General features: G+C 37.6%; 1 protein-coding gene across 2 annotated transcripts in view; it reads right to left on the reverse strand.

Annotated features, from left to right (window-relative positions):
* Positions 1-12,295, reverse strand: part of LOC115211592 (FYVE, RhoGEF and PH domain-containing protein 2) — a 531,041-nt gene extending 518,746 nt beyond the window's left edge. For both annotated transcript variants that reach the window (XM_036503008.1, XM_029780160.2), the window contains exon 1: positions 12,256-12,295. In XM_036503008.1, the coding sequence (XP_036358901.1) occupies positions 12,256-12,280 (25 nt within the window). In that variant the 5' untranslated portion in view covers positions 12,281-12,295. The remainder of the gene's footprint in view (positions 1-12,255) is intronic.
* Between the last annotated feature and the right edge of the window lie 6,550 nt (positions 12,296-18,845).

Raw genomic sequence — 18,845 nt, forward strand, 5'->3', positions numbered from 1 at the left:
CACACAGTTTTCGTCCACCAAATTCACTCAAGACATAGGTCGACCCTGGGCGACACTTGCCCAAAATGCCGCAGGTAGAGCTGAACCCGAAACCATATGGTTGCAAATCAAGCTTCTTAACTACAAAGCCCTGTCTGTGCCCCACCTTATATATATATATATATATATATATATATATATATATATATATATATATATATATATATATATATATATATATATATATATATCAGGCATGTACCGTCAGTAATTACTCAAGGTAGGCAGTTGGCGACTTTTATGTAGTAAAGCACACAAAAAATAAGCGAAATACGAAATACGTAAAAAAAACAACTGTATTGTAGAAATGTACGCAGTACTATGAGTAGCTTACATATTAAGATTGTAAATCAGGGGCGAATTACGCCTACATGATCTAAAAAAAAATTTTAACATTTTACATTTTATGTTTATTAATCAAACTAACCTTCATAATTTTATTGAATTAGGTGCATATTTTGCCATGAGAGGAAAATGTTGCTACCGATCTATTTTAGTCAAAGTAAGCACAGCCTACCTAGGCGGCACGCCCCTGATATATATATATATATATATATATATATATATATATATACACACACACACCACACATACATAGCACTTTTCCTTAACACTATTACACTAATCAACAAGAAAATTAACTTCCCCTAAAATATGTTGAAACCTCCGTGAAAGACTAAATGTCTTTTGTAGAAAACGGAAAACTTCGTTAAAAGATTTAACTGGCTGGGGGGGGGTGCTTCTTCGATGAAACCGTTGATAATAACACAGATCCTAAGTTTGGTTTTAAAGCTAACAAGGATCAACCCATTAATAAGCTGTTAATCTCTCTTGAAGACCTTTATGTACCCATCAAGAACATAAAACTCAGAGATTACAGCAAATTCTAGAGGGACCGCGCCCATAAGATTGGAAGTTATCAAGAGATCAGAAGACATGTTTATAAAATCTGATAAATCTAAGAATTTAATCCAAATAAATTACAAGTCTTATAAGAATTTTATCTCCAATTCTATATACAAAACCAAATAAATCCAGTGGAACCTGTAAAATGACATCAATGAACAGGATAAAAGATAACCTACAAATGAGTGCTGTGAAACCCTTTCGTTAAAAACTATATTTTTTACGTTCAATTATCAAAAGACCGATGTCGTATACAAACTAACAATTAGATTGTTGAACACAAGTAGGAGCGACGTCGGCCAGATCAGCAAGCATGTTGTTAACAGTATAATTCCCGAAGTCAAAAGGCTCTCACTTTTACCTCCACTGAATATCGGAGGTAACTATTTGGTTCAAGATTATCCCAAGCAAATGCAGAAGGACAGTTTTATAGTTTGACATCTGCGATTATGTCTGAATCGCCCTACTGTGAAAAAGGAGCAATACATTTTGCTAGGTCAATCACCAATATCATAAACAGCAAAATATAAATCATTGCACACGCACGTAAAATAGTCAAATTTAACAGCAACTCAAATGATTCCTACGATATTACAATAGGTGTCAAAATCATGGCTGAAACCAGCGATCCCACGGGCTTATAAATCCTACACAAAACGAAACGGGCGGTTGTTTTCGTGACAACGGAGTGTTAACCAGACCTAATGGAAACCTACTTGTAACTGATAGCTTCAGAAAAATAAACTCCACAATTTCAAGAATTTCCTAAAAACGAACTTTTGATGTTACTCACGATCTCTTCAATTCCTCTTACTACTCAGCACAAATTTAAGGGAGCAATTACACCTATAAGTACTTTAACCACCCCAGACATGTAATTTATAATCTGATACCGAACATCTCACTTCGGCTTCCCTAACTTTCATCAAACCAACAGATTTCCAGAATGCATCCCAACACTACAATGAAGCCTAAGCAAGAAGTGGCTATAAGGATAAAATTTTACACCACACAGCACCCAAATTCTGCCTCAACAGAATCAATCATAGAAAAATAAACATTATTCGGTAGGTTCTGCCTTTCAAAATCACATTCTCAACACCATTAGCACAACACTTCTTTAAGTTACTTGAAAATAATTTCTCCTTAAACCATAAAATATTACCATATTTTTGGTGAAAACCTTACCAAACTTACTTTCTCTGCTTTAAACTTCAAACGCAATTTAACATATATACTAACACCTCTAAGCTTAAGCAGAACAAAACCAGTAACCAACAACGCGTCAATCCTTGTAATTATACTGATACCATAGCTACTGTCTAAAGCTTAACTAGTTGACAAAAGATATGATGTAACACTATATAATTACTAGCCTTCACTGGTATAAACTTTAAATTCAGCTTTTATTCTCAAAGGCATTCCTTTAGACTTCATATATTTGGTCATAATACAGTCTATACCCTTTCATTTTATTTAGAATATGCTTTCAAAAACTAAGACGTGGGTGAGGGACAATATTTGAGATTGTTGCACAATAGAAAATTATGATATTCTTTTTGCGGAAAAAAACTTTAACCAATTGTCATTTAGAAAAATTTACCATCAATTACATTCCAATAAAATTTATCGCATACAAAACTTTCCATCGACCAATATTTATGTGAATGTGTTTATTTGTGAATATATTAAAACTTTTGTCATTTGATCCATACGTTCGATGTTACTCCGTCCGTTTTTGACTTCCACTATTTTTAGCGAAGTGTAAATCCATGAACGATTCTTTTTTCATCGCGTGCCAATACATCATTGTCATAGTTTTTGTATCCAAAGTCAACACTAAACATTATTATCATCATTATTATTATTATTCTCAGAGTAAAGGCGTCGAGTTTCATTGACCATCTTATTATAGGAAAAATGTCCATTGGACTACGTAGCCATAGATAAACACCAAAATGGTAGTTGTGATTGAATACCTTTGATCAGAGATCCATTCTATCAAGGCCCACCTGAAGCTAGACAACAACATAAGAAACCAAAAGAAAATTATACAAACACAGACGCTTTATATTCCCATCTTTGATACTCCCATGCGTATCCATAGTTAATTACTTTACTCGGGACGTAACCATCTATGGGATTCTTTGATTTGAACCTATGACTTCGCGTTAAGATTGATGCTAAAGTTCAACCAAACGAAACCCTCCATAGTCAATTATCCTCATCAAGCACTTCTTTAAAGTTCTTTAGAAGGCTCCATTTCTCCAACTTTTCTCCTTTCTTTCTTGTATCCCCTAAATGTTCCTTCCGTAATGTAAAACTCCAGACATAATATCATTTTGATTGCTTTTCTTCCTCGGTAAAGGTTTAAAGAAAAAAAAACCAAAAATATTTTTCGCACATCTTAAATAATTATGTGAGAGAGTGTCTCAGTGTGCTGTTTTGGCATGTATTCGTGTGCCACTAAGCGAATGTGTGCGTGTGTGATTATTTGAGAAGAATGTGAATAGCTGGTTAATTATACTCATGGCACATAAAAATATATGAAAGAATGTGCCAAAAAGTCAAAAATATACGTGTATATTTATAAGTGCCAAAGAATATTATATGAGAGAGAGAGATTTATATATACTCCATATAAACACTCTTGCACGGAAATACGCAGACTCACCCATTCACGTACTGTAGATACACATACACTAAGAGAAAAACGATAGTAGCTCCATAATTATATTTATGTTACACTGCTAAAGAAATTTATCTACAGAAGTAAAGATAGGTCTTAATCCTTTAAGACGATCATGAAAACCAACACCTAACACCCAAACGTTGCAATGTTTGATCGGTGGTTAATCTTACTATCAAACACCTGTTTCCAACCTCCAGTTAGTCCTAACAACCTAAATTCAGAAAAACAAAAACATATTTCAGTGATCTTTCGTTATAAGTACATAAAATGGCCGACAAATGTTGGTATGATGATTATATACACTATATGTAATAAGCAGCGTGTATCCATCTCTGCTTGTTCCCCTGCCCTGATACTAAGTTTCGTGGAAATACTTGCCCCACATTTAAATTGTATGCGTGAATTTTATTATCTATTTAATGATAAATCTTTAATAGTACAGCATATTACTATAAATATAGATAATATAGATGATGGGGAGAAGTTAGTGTAACGGTGAAAACAGCGGTGGAACGTTTGATTAAAAGCTTTTCATTAGAACGTATCACCTCCCGCGCAGCCAACACTCTCATCCTTTTGATATGAAATAAAATAAAATTTGCCATTCACCCCTACGGAGTTATTGGTTCTATATGTTCCAACAGTGTCCTCGATTTTCATCAGAGTACTCATTCTTTTTATTGTCTGTAATATAATAGCTGTGCATCATTATTCACGCAGTCAAAACAAGCATCAAATTATGAGGCAAGTCGATATATTTATAACGGTTATGCTTAAATAAAAGACGTATGAATGATATATGTACGACTTGAGATGGAAACTGAACTGATAAGAGACGAGTTATTCTCCGTTATAAAATACAATGGTTACCATACTCTTTTACTTGTTTCAGTCATTTGACTGCGGCCATGCTGGAGAACCGCCTTTTAGTCGAGCAAATCGACCCCGGGACTTATACTTTGTAAGCCCAGTACTTATTCTATCGGTCTCTTTTGCCGAACCGCTAAGTGACGGGGACGTAAACACACCAGCATTGGTTGTCAAGCAATGCTAGGGGGACAAACACAGACGCACAAACACATACGCACACACACATATATATATATATATATATACGACAGGCTTCTTTCAGTTTCCGTCTACCAAATCCACTCACAAGGCATTGGTCGGCCCGGGGCTATAGCAGAAGACACTTGCCCAAGATGCCACGCAGTGGGACTGAACCCGGAACCATGTGGTTCGTAAGCAAGCTACTTACTACAAAGCCACTCCTGCGCCTTACATGAAATAAAATAATATAACTGGTTACAACAAAGATGTGTGAGAGACTTCGTGGTTAGGCTGGACTGTTGATCTAGTAGCCATAGTTGACGCACTGTTTGGTGGTGTGTAGTGGCAGCTGTTGGTCAGTTGGTTGTGTAGTGTTCAGACAGCAACGATGTAAGCAGACGTTTGGTGGAGTGAAAGCGGAGACTGGCAGGTGTCAGATACATCGTTACTGGAAACGAGTTGCGTGTGGTCAGTGTGGTGTATGCCAAAGAATTTCTTTAGTTGCCTATAGGGGTATACATAGAGGGGACAGAACAAGGACGGTCTTTACACAGGGCTGGGGTTATAATCATATTGATAAAAATTGATTAAATCGGTATCTTAAATCGAAAAGATGAATGAGAATAAAAATTAAATGAATATAATAAACACAGTTCTTGGGTTTTTAATTAACCCGCCGGCTTTTTCCTTTTGTTTTCTGTTCATTTTTTTCCTTCTTTTACGCCTTGACCGGCTACACTAGCACGGTCCCATTCAATCTCAGCTTCTTTACAACAGTTATCCATCTTTTCTCGAACTCTCTTTGAGGCAGGCACTTTTTCTCCAGACGGATCTTCGAGAAGAAGCCGTTCACCCGGACGACTGAATCGATGTCATTATACATAGCATTGATCTAATCACGGAAAGCCGGGACCAGCCCGACCGCCCGAAGGACCGCCGCTAGATCCGATGGTCAACCCTTTTGAATGCTTTAGACTGGTCGAAATTCACCAGTGCCCGACCTTTGTCAGGAACTTTACTAACCCTCTCTATGGTGTAGCCATAGACCTAGAGCAGTCAAGCACTATCGTCGTTATAGAGACCAATAGGCTCCCAGGAGCCGGTGACTGATTTCCCGCGTAAGGCAAAACAAACTGTTCAGCCAACCTGATTGGACGGCTGGAAAGCGACTACTACAGGTTCGTTTAATCACGAGGTCATGTGACCTACTGAAACGAATAGGACTTGTGGATCCGATATTCGGGTATTTAAGCCTAGATGAGTCGAAACGAAAGCATCTCACGCATAATGACAGTGTAAATCGCTTCTGCAACATATTTCCCAGTTAATAGTCAAAGTGGTTTCAGAGTGGTTGCTGTTGTTATTTTGTAACATGATAATCCTAATCGAACGGATTTACAATCAAAGACATCCCATTCGTGATCATCTTGCTCTTTTTTTTTATTCATATGGGATTGCAATACTCTATGCGTCCTTCTTTGTTTTAAATTTGATTGTTATATCCAGCAGCCAAACAGGTGTCATGCATGTCTAATGAGTAACTATTTCATATCATCGTTGATCTGAGAATATAAGTGTGTGCGTGCGTGCGTGCGTGTGTGTGTGTGTGAGAGAGAGAGAGAGAGAGAGATTCACCTCGTTGGTTCATTTTGAGGATAAGCATTGGGTGGTTTTATAATAACGGGAGGATCAACATTGAGGGAGTAAACAGTGAATCCCTAGTTAAGAATGAATGAATATTGCAGAAACTTTTAGCTGTAACCGTGAGATTAAAAATTAAGACAACTACTACTTCTTACTCTCTAAACAAGTTGGCTTGCTGAGCTGGTCTGCGGTTTTCCCGAGCTACTGACTTGACTGTTGGATCCCGTGTTGGTAGTGGTGTCAGGAGGCCGCAATACGCAACAACATAAACACTGGATAATTCTCTCTATGAATGCAGACAGACGTAGAGAGAGAGAGAGTGACAGCGCTGGTGAAGGCGGCGGAAGAAAGATAGTAGACGCTATCAAACGACGTTATAGAGAGAAAGTGAAAGGAAGGGAGAAAGTAATAATGAGTGAATGAGAATAATGACGAAGGGTTTAAAAAGCGTGAAAATATTCTCTTTCTCAACTTACTCAAGATCTTTTGTTGTTTATAAATGGGAGAGAGATAGATAAAGATAGAGAGTAAGAGAAAGCGAGGGAAAGTCCGAGAGAAATGAAGAGTAAGAGAGTGGGAAAGTGAGAGAGAAAGGAGAGAGAAACAAAGAGGGAGAATGTGGTGATAAGAAACAAAAAGTAACAACCACAACCTCACCCGCGCGTAGAGCGGGTCACCTTAAGCTAGTATTTAATATAACAAGAAAACCGTACATGTTTTATGTAAGATGAAAACAATCTCATTTACGGGGAAACGTAACAGTAATTGATGCACGAAGTGAGGTTCGTAAATACTTTTTCACGATCTCTAAATCCGTTTCGCCACACATGCTCATGAAGATATGATATAAATAAGTCCTCACACTATTCCTGCACTGTTGCATAATTTTCTTTTTGGCAATCATCCTATGAGTATTCATCACCCTCCTATAGTCTGTGAATGGGTATTGTCATCGTTTGGGTCAACAAAGTTGACTGAATAGTTGACAATTCCATGAGTATTTTGACAAATGGTGGTGCATCAGCATGGCCGCAGCTCTGAGCTGAAACTACAGAAAAAAATATCACTGTTGTCACTTCCGGTTTCTATCGCAACATGCGTTCATTTTTAAAAGACTATTTTCAGTATTTTACGACGATGAACTGCATGTTAACCTAAATCTGTTTAATTATTCTGGTGCCATTGTAAATCAAAGTACATCGTATACATGTTTCACCTTAGAGAAACTCCTCTCTTTTATTGCCAGTCATTTTATTACACACAAATATTTCGATATTAGGGGACGAAGTTAATCTACCGTGTTTACCGAAAAGATGTAGATATCAGAAACGTGCAGAGTTTCAAACGTTTGCCCTCCAACCTCTGCCCTAGTATACAGTTCAGAACATGACTGGCTTTTGTCATAGTATGTTTACTACTATTATTATTTGTTAATGCATGTACGTTTGGTGAATGAGCACGTGAGAAAGGGTCTGAAATAGCTAAACAAGCCATACAGAGCATTTGTAACTATTATACACATTTTTAAAAGTGTTGATCAGGAGTGGAGAACGTGATCTTTGAAACCTTTAAGTGCTGTCTTCTAAAAATAAAAATTCATTTCGTAGTATTCCTGTATTTCCATAAGCAAAAAAGTTAGACAGATACAACTTGAGCACTGTAGTTGTAAATACACATCTACAGAAAGATGCATTCACCGCATTGAGCAAGAGAGGAAGCAAGAGTGACTATTACACAATTTGTTTTTCACCGTCTCCATCAACCATTTAGCCGTTCGCATTTACTATCTTTCTCGTGCACCTATTTCTAATTACCTTCTATCTTCTTGTCTTTAACTCTTTTCTCTCTCCCCCTCTCCCTATTTCTCACTCAACTTTACCTTAACGCATATGCTTCTGTGTAATCCATAAAATTACATAACTGCGTGAAGTGCTCCATCGATGATGTCCTATCAGAAACTAAACAAACAAAACAAGAATTAGCGGGGGTGGCCTTTGTGCGGTCACTCAAACTACCAACACACTCAGCCAAACCTCCTTCAGATCAACACATTGGGTAATAAAGTTCCTAATTACAAAAAGATAGAATGGTCATAACTGAAACACGTTCTATTGTAGATCAGCTTGATCAGAGCTAAGCTGAATGTTAACTAAAACCCTCACGAACCAACGAGGAAGCCTTTATATTATAGCTTGATCATCTAGAAGTAACAGCAACGCATTCCTCAAAATACCACCTGAGCACGTGTGGTGCACCTGAGCACTGTATACAATAATTTCAATATTATTTTTATCTTAGATTAAAAGATTAGAATGTGTATAGTCACTGATATTTTTTTTTAAATGATTATCAAACCTGCAATTTTCTTTTTCCTGTCATAGATTGCTCGGTTAAAGACTGAACTGATTTTTAACACTAAAGGAGCCTCTGTGGAACATTGACCTGTTAAAAATAACAGCTAGAATTCCCTTAAACCGCAGCTATCTTCAAAACGGAAGGTTGCATTAGAAAATATCAAATTGTTGCAAATAAAAAAAAAAGCGTTTTCACTGCTCAAACGCTATCTTTACGATAGGGAATTTGTGTCAGTATTTAATAAAATTAATTGCATTTTATTAGATAACATTTAGAACTAAGGTTAGGTAAAGATATTTCAGTAATTTTGTTGTGAAGCTGCAATAGTGCCAAAAGCTTATTTTATGGCGGGAAGGAATGTTTTTTGACGATTGTCCTTTCAACAATGCGTCCCTCTTCTGTCAGCACTTGGTTTTATCGTCACTGAACATGAAGTCCTCGAACAAACGAAGGAAAATTCTACGTGGTCGTTCGACCTGCTAGAAATAGCAATCAAATTTTTTCTCAAATTATACCAGGTACTAGTAGCGTAGACTGGACCCGGTTTGCGCACACGAGCAGACGCGCGTCCGTGATAGCCAGACGTAGGCAGTCGATCCTACGAGCTGACTGGCGCATGCACGATATATACTTGTATATATACGATATATACTTGTATCGCACGTCGCGCGAATCGGGGACGTGCGATACAAGTATATATCGTGCATGCACCAGTCAGCTCGTAGGATCGACTGCCTACGTCTGGCTAGTACGGACGTGCGTCTGCTCGTGTGCGCAAACCGGATCCAGTCTACGCTACTAGTACCATTATACATAACGTTTATGAAAACGATGTGATACTTTCGTGGATAATGTAGTCCTTGGTACTCAATACTCGTGTCTGAACAAAAGACGAGGTGCTTGTAGCTGTTATGTCTTTAATGACGTGAGAGTTCAACCATGGTTGACTGGAGCTAAACAGCATCATCTAGTGTGACAGAAATCACTGTTGTTCTTCGTGCATAGCCATTATTTCTTTATTTCTTCATGCATAGCCATGATAGACTTTCATCTCCAGTTTGGAGGACGAAATGTCAAAAAGACGGAAAAACACCAGGCAAATTAGATATAAAATAAGGAACCTTCTGTTACATTTACATTTTGGTTGCGTAATAGGAATGGAACCCAGTACTCGACGGGTACTTTGGTTTATCGACTCCAGAAGTATAAAAGATAAAGTTCCTTCTTGAGTCATATAGACTCCTAATACCGGTTTCTGTGGTGAATATATTCCCCACTGGATGGGACGCCAGTCCGTCGTAGGAATGAATACTCATTGTTGCCAGCCTTGTGTACTGGAGTAACGTTTTGCCCAAGAACACAATGTGTCACCCTGTCCAGGAATCGTAAGGCACGCGCCTCCACACTCTAAGTATGAAAGAGTTGATCTCGATGGAATTTGAATTCATAACCTGCCATGAAATTGCAGTCTAATTTCCTTCAAATTACATCCTTTTATCTTTAGGAATAAAGATACTTTGGATCATAACTTGCCTGAAAACCCTGCGTACCCACAGGCGAAACTCAGAGGAGTAAAGGACTAATTCAGTCACAAAATATATTATTAATCTCTGTTAATGGTGTTGAATGCTCTTTTTTCTGACAGTCGACACTAAATAGATATCTATATATTAAGCCACAATTTTGATCGCGGTAACTCAAATTTTACATAGGGACATATCTTTTCGAGGAGAATACTGCGAGACTCTTTTGAAATTTGATCTTGTTAATTTATTTTTCTACCTGGAGTTAACAAACTGTTGTATACCTAGCATAGCCTTTAACGTTGGAAACAGCTAATTAGAAAAATAATTCATATAGATGTAAATTAGTCTTTTGAAAAAGTTTTTAGAAAAGTACTATTTCCTGGGAAATAGTAAAAGAAAAATTTTATCTGAAGTTCATCATTAGGCATTCTGGTAGTAACGAAAGAATGCCCATTATTTTATTTTGAGCAAAAAGTTCAGTTCGAGCTATTTTCCGATTAGCTCGAATGTAACAATTCTGAGTAAATTAACATTCCCGAGCCACCTGAAGTAGTTTGTTCAAATTAAAATGATTGCATTATAGTTCGATTGCACTAAAATACTGCTTCAATTCCTTCCAATTAGGCAGGGTAGTGCTTCTTTCCTTCCAATTAAACAATAAAATGTCCCCCCTTTATGTTATTCATTTTTGGAAATTTGTTTTTTATCTTTCCACCCCCAGATACCAAACTCTACCATTGGACATTTTTACTTTTCATCCAACTGGAGTCAATGAAATAGATACCAGTAATATTTCACAATTCATACAAGTTGACGAAATTGGTGTTTAACCTAAGTCGGTTCTCACAGAGCAGATCTATGATCTTAGATAGTTCCACCATAACCATCCTGCCTTTTTATTTTATTTTTTTTATTCTTTTGTTCCAAACGTAATGTTATCCATACCTGTGCGATTTCTGCAAAGCCAGATCTACCGGTGAGCTACAGGTCAGCCACTTGTAAGCTCTTGATTAGGAGGAACCTGGTGAAGCAACGTTGTCGCCCTCGACAATGGCGGCGTTTTCGACCATGTCTGGCATGCAAATTTCCTAACGAAACTTCTTCCTTACGAACTCCACTCGTTTCTCATCTCTTGAATCGGTGGTTACCGATTAGAAAACACTAATACAGATGTTCAGATGAAACTCTGTCCCTCATTCCATCAACTGCGGTGTGCCGCAGGGTTCAGTTCTCTTTACTCTTTTTCCATCACATCAAACAACAGCATAACATTTTGACTCAGCCAAAATAAAATATATTATGTATATATAATATATACACACTCATACAGACATTTGTTTTTTAGTATCCCGGTATTTCATTACGAAACACTGAAATTTTTTCGAGAAAAATAGATCTCTTAAACTCCACGACCACCAATTTCCGTAACCTTTTCCTTCCCTCTGAAGTATGGGGCATCAATATCGAAAATTCCGGATATCCTGCATAGATCGTGCCCTCCCTACCCCACATAGGTATAAGGCCAGCAGGTTTGAAGGGAGCCAGTTTATTCTATATCATCAGCCGCAGTACAACACTGGTATTTTATGTTATCAACCCTGGAGGGATGAAAGGTGAGTTTGGCCTCGGTGGGATATGAACTCAAAAAGTAATGAGCCAGAACAAATATCGGAAGTAATCTTTTCCAATCACTTTGACGACTGGGCCATCTCGCCTTTTCATAAATAAACTAAGTGTACAAATCACATTGTCTTGTACTAAAACACATTAAATATTTAGGATCTTTTCATTTTATAAATAAAATTTGACTCTTTTTTTAATTCATTAATTCTTGACCAAAATTGTAACTTTATTTTTTCGTTGTCTGGGATTTGAACTAAGCAAAGTTAACGTCGGGAAAATTCCTATATTACGACAGGTGTTGCGAAACGAAGATGAAAGTGCGGATTAAAATTTTGAAAGAAAACTTCATTTAAACATAATATTAAATGTAAATGCCATAATGACTAAAAATCAAAAACGTACAGAAAAAATATCACCTACCTGACATGTCTTGATGTAAAATCATATTTTATACACATTTAAAAATATATACATCCACTGGAAATATTAATCGTATCTTCTGACATGGTAAAACTGTCTAACAATTATATAAAATTAGTTAGATGATTGGACGACTGTAGCTTCTTATTAATCCCATTAGCGGCTTAAGTGAAAATAAAACCAAGTTAACCAAGAATCGAAACCGGTTTGCCAACTAGCTTCGATGAGAGTTTACTTCTTGTTTTACCTTTACGACGTTCGTTTTCGCAGTGCGTAATAAAGATTGTTTTATCAATATCGGGTTTATTGAAGATGCAAGAATATATATCACCGACTGTTTGAATAAATCAGCCAATTAATAAAATTAGTTTGTTATTTTGTATGTTTTTTGCATTAGTGTAAAATCTGAGAAAATAATTTAGTATTTCGTGTCGAGTATCGAGGTCAGCCGAGCGTGGCGGGAGACGGGGTTTTCAGAAACAGACTTTTTTTTTTTAATTATTAATGATTATATATTTTGGTAGATCTTAATTTCTATCTTTTTTTTTTTAAGAAATAAAATTCGATTGTGGGAAAATACTGAAAAATAGAAACAAAAAGTTTAATTTCTCGGGTATTTTTACACTTAAGAAAATGTTAATATTTCTAAATGTTTGTGTGTACATTTATGTATGTGGTGTTTATCCGTCGTATCACCCCAGCTGGTCAAAGACATTCCGATTTGGCCATCTCGTCCTACTCTCGAGTACATTATTTTAATGCGTCACCTTTTTTTTACAGTGTTATTTGAGAGAAATTTGACTGCTGTTTCAAGCAGGTTGAACGATCATACAGAGGCTCCATCAATGTATGTATGTGTAGAGTGTGGTGTGTTCATATATATGTGTGTATGTGTGTGGAAATGGTGGTTTATTTATCTGTAAATGTGGCTGTTTAAATGAATGTGTATGATATCAATATTTAAGTACATAATTATGTGTATATGTGCATTGTCTTTAGAAAGTAGATAAAAGGTAATACGTAAGTAAAATTGTCGGTCTTCGTAGAACTATTTTCAAGTTTTTTAAATATACAAGTTGCTATTTCATGGTTAAAGTAAGCAAGCAACAGGAGCCGCAAAACACTAACAAACCCGGTAAGTAGAAATTGGTGGACTCGCAGAAGCAAGAAGGGAAGGTGAGCTTTAAGGAAGATGGAAATCAAAACAGGAATAAAAATGATAAGGCATGCCAGGGATATACGTGAAGCAGGATCTCATCTGTGTAAAAAGTAAAAGAAGAAAAAAACGGATGAGTGAGTGAGGCCGTCTCAGTAAATATTTTTTTGTTGTGGTTGCTTTTAATAGTTTAGGTATTCTATTAGTCGATGCCTTTCACCGAGCTAACATGTACCTGCTGCTCTTCGTACGATGATAGTAGTAACAACAACATGCAGAGAAAAGGAAATATATAAATACACACACCTCATAACTCTATCATGCAACCCTCATAAGCGCGAATAAATAAATGACACACAAGGATAGAAACACGTTTCCATTTTGTTTTATTTTTAATTATATTATATTACATAATTACGCTAACGTTTTCGTTGTTTGTGTTCAAACGGTGGAGAGTGAAAGTCTACTTTTTTAACCACAGAATATTAGCCGTAGTCTCTCTCACACACACACACACACACAGAGGAGGTGACAGATTGGCAGAGACGAAGGGCATTGCATAAAATACTTTGTTCTCTGCACTTCGTGCCCTAGGATCAAACCCCACCTCCTTTCATCATTAAAGTGGGTCCTTCGGGACCAAGAAAAGGGCATTGCATAAAATACTTGTTCTCTGCACTTCGTGCCCTAGGATCAAACCCCACCTCCTTCATCATCCTTTCATCATGTGGGTCCTTCGGGACCAAGCAAAAAAAAAAAAAAAAAATGATATGCTAAGGAAGTGTTTAGAGCAAGCGCCCAAATATTTTCAGCAATGGTAGCACACCATCAAGAGAAAGCACAATAAGGACTCTCTCTCTCTCTCTCTCTCTCTCTCTCTCTCTCTCTCTATCTATCTATCTATCTATCTATCTATCTCTATCTATCTCGCAAGACACGTGTGTGTGTGTGTGTGTGTGTGTGTGTGTGTGTGTTGTGTGTGTGTGTGTGTGTGTGTGTGTGTGTGTGTGTGTGTTGTGAAATAAACATTACAGATGCTTTGCCCCTTGCAGAAACTGCAGAAGCTACTCAAAAGTTTTATAAGCTCTTCTAAATCCATTGCAAAGTTCGAAACCCTTTCGTATCGGCAGCAGGTATCTCCAGACCACAAGCGCTTCGCCCTTCTACGGAAGGGTTCCACTTGCGGTCTCTTATTAACCATTGTCACCTTGAGTTGGCTTCAACTGCCGTGCCTATCCCTATGGTGGCTCTTCAGTTGTTTGGGTTCCAGGTCTATCATCTGTAGAAGATAGTGCACCGATAGCTGAAAAGGCGCAGTCGCCGACTTCGATAGGAAATGAAGCCGCATGCCATCTCTTAACAAGGGCCTCATCGACCAAGTACTAATATTTGGTTTACTTTAGCTGGTGGGAAATATTGAATCTGTCCTCCTGTACAGTGATTTCGACCACGATAATTGTTTTTGTACTCCTGGAGAAAAAGGAATATGTCAGGTTGGAGTGATGTCTCTTCTTAGGAGGCGAGTGTGACTTCAGTTTCACTTGCATCTCCCAGTCTGAAGTTGGATGCAAAATAGAAAACGGACCCCGCCTTTGCTTTTGTCTTAGGAACCTTGTTGCTTTCTCTTAAAAGCCTGATACCCTTTTCAGATCAGTCCACATGTCAATTTCTGCAAAACCCTTGTCATACTTCCACTTGTACAGCCTTCTCTCAGTACACTCGGTCAAAATGTGATTCAGGGTGCAAAGAGTTACGCAACACTGCTTGCAAAGCGGATCTTCTTTGCTCCATGTTTTAAGGTTATTCGGATTTGGCAAGAGGTCAGCGACAGCACGGAGGAAGAGGAGCAATCTTCCTGGTCAATACTCCAGAGTTTCTTTCAAGACAGAGAGTGCTCGAGTGTCTAGTCCCACAGTATCCATTGTCTCTGGTGGGCAAGTCTTACTGCCTTCGCATGGCGATCCTCCTCTGTTGAATCACGGATCCTTTGCACTATGAACTCTCACTTGTTCCTAGTACTGATGTTTCCCTTATCTTGGCGCTGTAGTTGCCAAGCTCTAACCGTCCGTGACAGACTACATCAACAATCTCCGAGTGTTTGCAGTATGTTTCCGCTCCTTGTGGTCTTATTGGTGTGTCTGACTTTCTCATCCTCAGATTACATGCATTGCACTGATGGCTGTTTCCTTCGTGGTGAAATTTGTTAGCGGAGCTTAGAGGCTTTGCTGTACAAACTGTGAGCTGAAAATTGTGGGAACACCCAGTTACCTTTGCACGAATTTACTGCACAGCTTCTGCATTGCCTGTATCTGAGTCATGAAAAAGTCATAAGTCAAACATGGCCATTGCAGTCTGGGTGTGACGCCATACTGGAAGCACCATACTTTGAACCACCCAAGTATTTCTTATCGGCTGCTCTCATCCAGTTGTCAAGTGAGATCTTAGTGTCTTCAGTATTACCAATATCCTTAAGGTACGATCGTAATTGATCCCAAGGCATCGGATTCGTTTGCCCTGAGTGCTGAAGATGTCGTTTGTCAGCTTTTCTATGAGGATTCAGGCTTCACGATTTCACTGGATCAAACTTCATGTATTACTATGTGGTTATCTTTCCAGCGAGCTAAATGTTCACCATGCTTTCTCGGTTGATGCTATCTTAAACGTTATGTCGTCTTTGAAGGCTCTGCAAACTAGATTTCCTGTGTTTTCGTCAGTTTCGGGACCTCCCGACTGCTTTCCTTCTACCTCCAGCAATAAGGGTCATGGCCGTCATTCTTAGTATCACGAAAATTGTGCACTCTGCCATAAAACTCTTTTACAGTCTCACTCACTCACTCATTCACACACACAAACACACACACACTCGAGGGTTGTACCGAAAATAATGCAACGGTAGTGTGTAGATTACGACGAAATCGGAATTTAATATGAAAAAATATTTGGTAGACTCGCACACATACATATTGACAGACTCCACATATATCTAAATACGAAACTTGAAATTTCGAAAAAAAATTGTTATGCATGTCAAGTTTGTATGTGTGCGTGCTCACTATTTTTCTTTTCACATCAAATTGCGATATAATTGTAATTTATACTCTCTGAAAAGTATTTCAAGAAAATTTTATTAAAAAATACCCATTTTTCTGAAAGTTATGAGGAAACAACGCCAACTTGTGGGAATTTTCCGAAACTCCTCTTCTCACCCACAGAAAAGTATTTTCACAACAAATTTTGATATAATCGAAATCAACATCATCTGAAACGTATTTATAGAAAATTTCATTTAAAAATTCCCTTTTTCTGGAAGTTATGAGGAAACAAATTTAGCACACATCTGTAGGAATGCCCAGAAGAATACCAGTCTTCATTGGCATCAAAAGCTTCCGGCAGATCAGAACAGACTTCTCACACTTCTCTTCGACAAATCAAGAGTCTACTGCTAATAAATTCACTTTGCACACATTTTCCTATATCCGAAATCTTCAACCATCTCTTTTGCATCCTGACCACTGTCCAATTGTATAGCAAGCTCATAGATAGTGACTAGTCTTTCTGCACAAACCAGTTCGTTCGTCCACTCACTGGCGATTCGTGTCAGTCAGTGGTCGCTTTTAATGGTCTCCCATTGTATAATTTGTTTTCAAAGCTGGTTTCTCCACTTCATCCATCTGTGCACATTGCTCGTGCCATTTGTGTCGTTTTCTGTGGCACTGTCAGACTCTTGGCACTCCTTCTTCGCAAAGAATTCAGTGACGTTGCTTCTACTCGAAACCTATTGTTTGCTTGTAATTAATAACAGGAAGAAGAGTTACTTTATCAACATGTAAATTTTAAATGACCTAGGTCAGTTGATAATAAGGTTATATCTACTTCTACATTACTTTCGGTACAGCTCGCGCACGTCTGTGTGTGCTGCGAACGTGTGTGTGGGAAAGAGAGAAAAACGTAAATTAAACCTCAGATTTACTCTTTATGATTGCTTCAAATTTCGTTTCACCGCCTTTCAAAACAATTTAAGCCGTTATATTTCAGGATAATATTTAAAACAAGACTTTATCACACGCGGCTTAGAAATTAGATAATGAAATAATTATAAATAGCTTATAGTATTTAAACACAGATATGGCGGTTGGCAAAATACAGTAAACAAGATAAAGGCCAATTATAATTAGGAAGGGGCAAAGAGAAAGAAAGAGAAGGAAACCAAGAGTCGAGAAGATAGGGGCCAGGAAAATGGATGAACAATACTTTTTAATAGAATTCGCGGCAGACATCAGCGATAGGTAGCCACACAAGTTGAAATTTCTCCGTTTTGACGGAGATTTTTCAGATTTATTTTTCATGGTGCCCTTGGAAATGATGGAGAGCATCTTTTTCGCAAAAGAAAATTTCGAAAACCGATTTTTTTTTAATCCTCCCCACCATCTGATACCTCCCTTGTTTCTTTAATATTTTCTCACCATACACATATTTAATTGAGTAATGGGGAAAAGGCTTAACAAAAAAAAATTGTCATGTATATTAAGAAAGAAATTTATAAATATGGGGCTGAAAATTTTTTTCTTTTTTTTTAACGAAAATGTTTCTCCCGGCGGTTTTTAAGCGCGAAGTGCCCCACACAATCGACAAAAATCGGTCTGGAGAGTGGGGACTAAAAAAAAACATTTTCCGAATTTTTTTTTTTTTTTTTTGCTAAAAAGATGCTTCCCCGTCATTTCTAAGAACGCCGTGGAAAAAAAATCTAAAAAAAAAAACGTCAAAACGGAGAAATTCCAACTTTTTTCCATTACTCAAATATGTTTATGGTGAGAAAATATTAAAGAAACAAGGGAGGTATCAGATGGTGGAGAGGATTTTAAAAAATCGGTTTTCGAAATTTTCTTTTGCGAAAAAGATGCTCTCCTTCATTTTCAAAGGCACCATGAAAAATAAAGTCAGAGCAAGGATTTTTCTTTTTTTTTTCCAGAAATTTAACATTAATTCTATTAACTTCATGATAGTGTTTTAATGGTGTCGTCGTGGCATGACGTTTCTTGGGCATTTTTAGTGAAAGTTGAGCTCATCACTCCATAGTGACAGCAACCGGTTTCTTCCATAAGAAGGAAGAGATAGACAGAGAAAGAAGCCGATCAAAAGGTGGAGGCGGGGAGCACGAGAGAAAGAAAAAGAATCGATCTCCTTACAAGACTTGCACTTTATTTATCGAACCCAGAAGGACGACAAGGTAAAGCTGACCGCGAAGGGATTTGAACTTAAAGCGTAGAGAGCCGGGACGATTACTGCCAAGCAATCTATCCAATGGTTTAACAACTCCACCAATACATACATACATACATACATACATACACTTACATATACATACATACATACATACATACATACATACATACATATATACATACATAAATACACACACACACACACACACACA

The sequence above is a fragment of the Octopus sinensis genome, linkage group LG5 (assembly GCF_006345805.1).
Source record: "Octopus sinensis linkage group LG5, ASM634580v1, whole genome shotgun sequence".
Classification (NCBI taxonomy): Eukaryota; Metazoa; Mollusca; class Cephalopoda; order Octopoda; family Octopodidae; genus Octopus; species Octopus sinensis.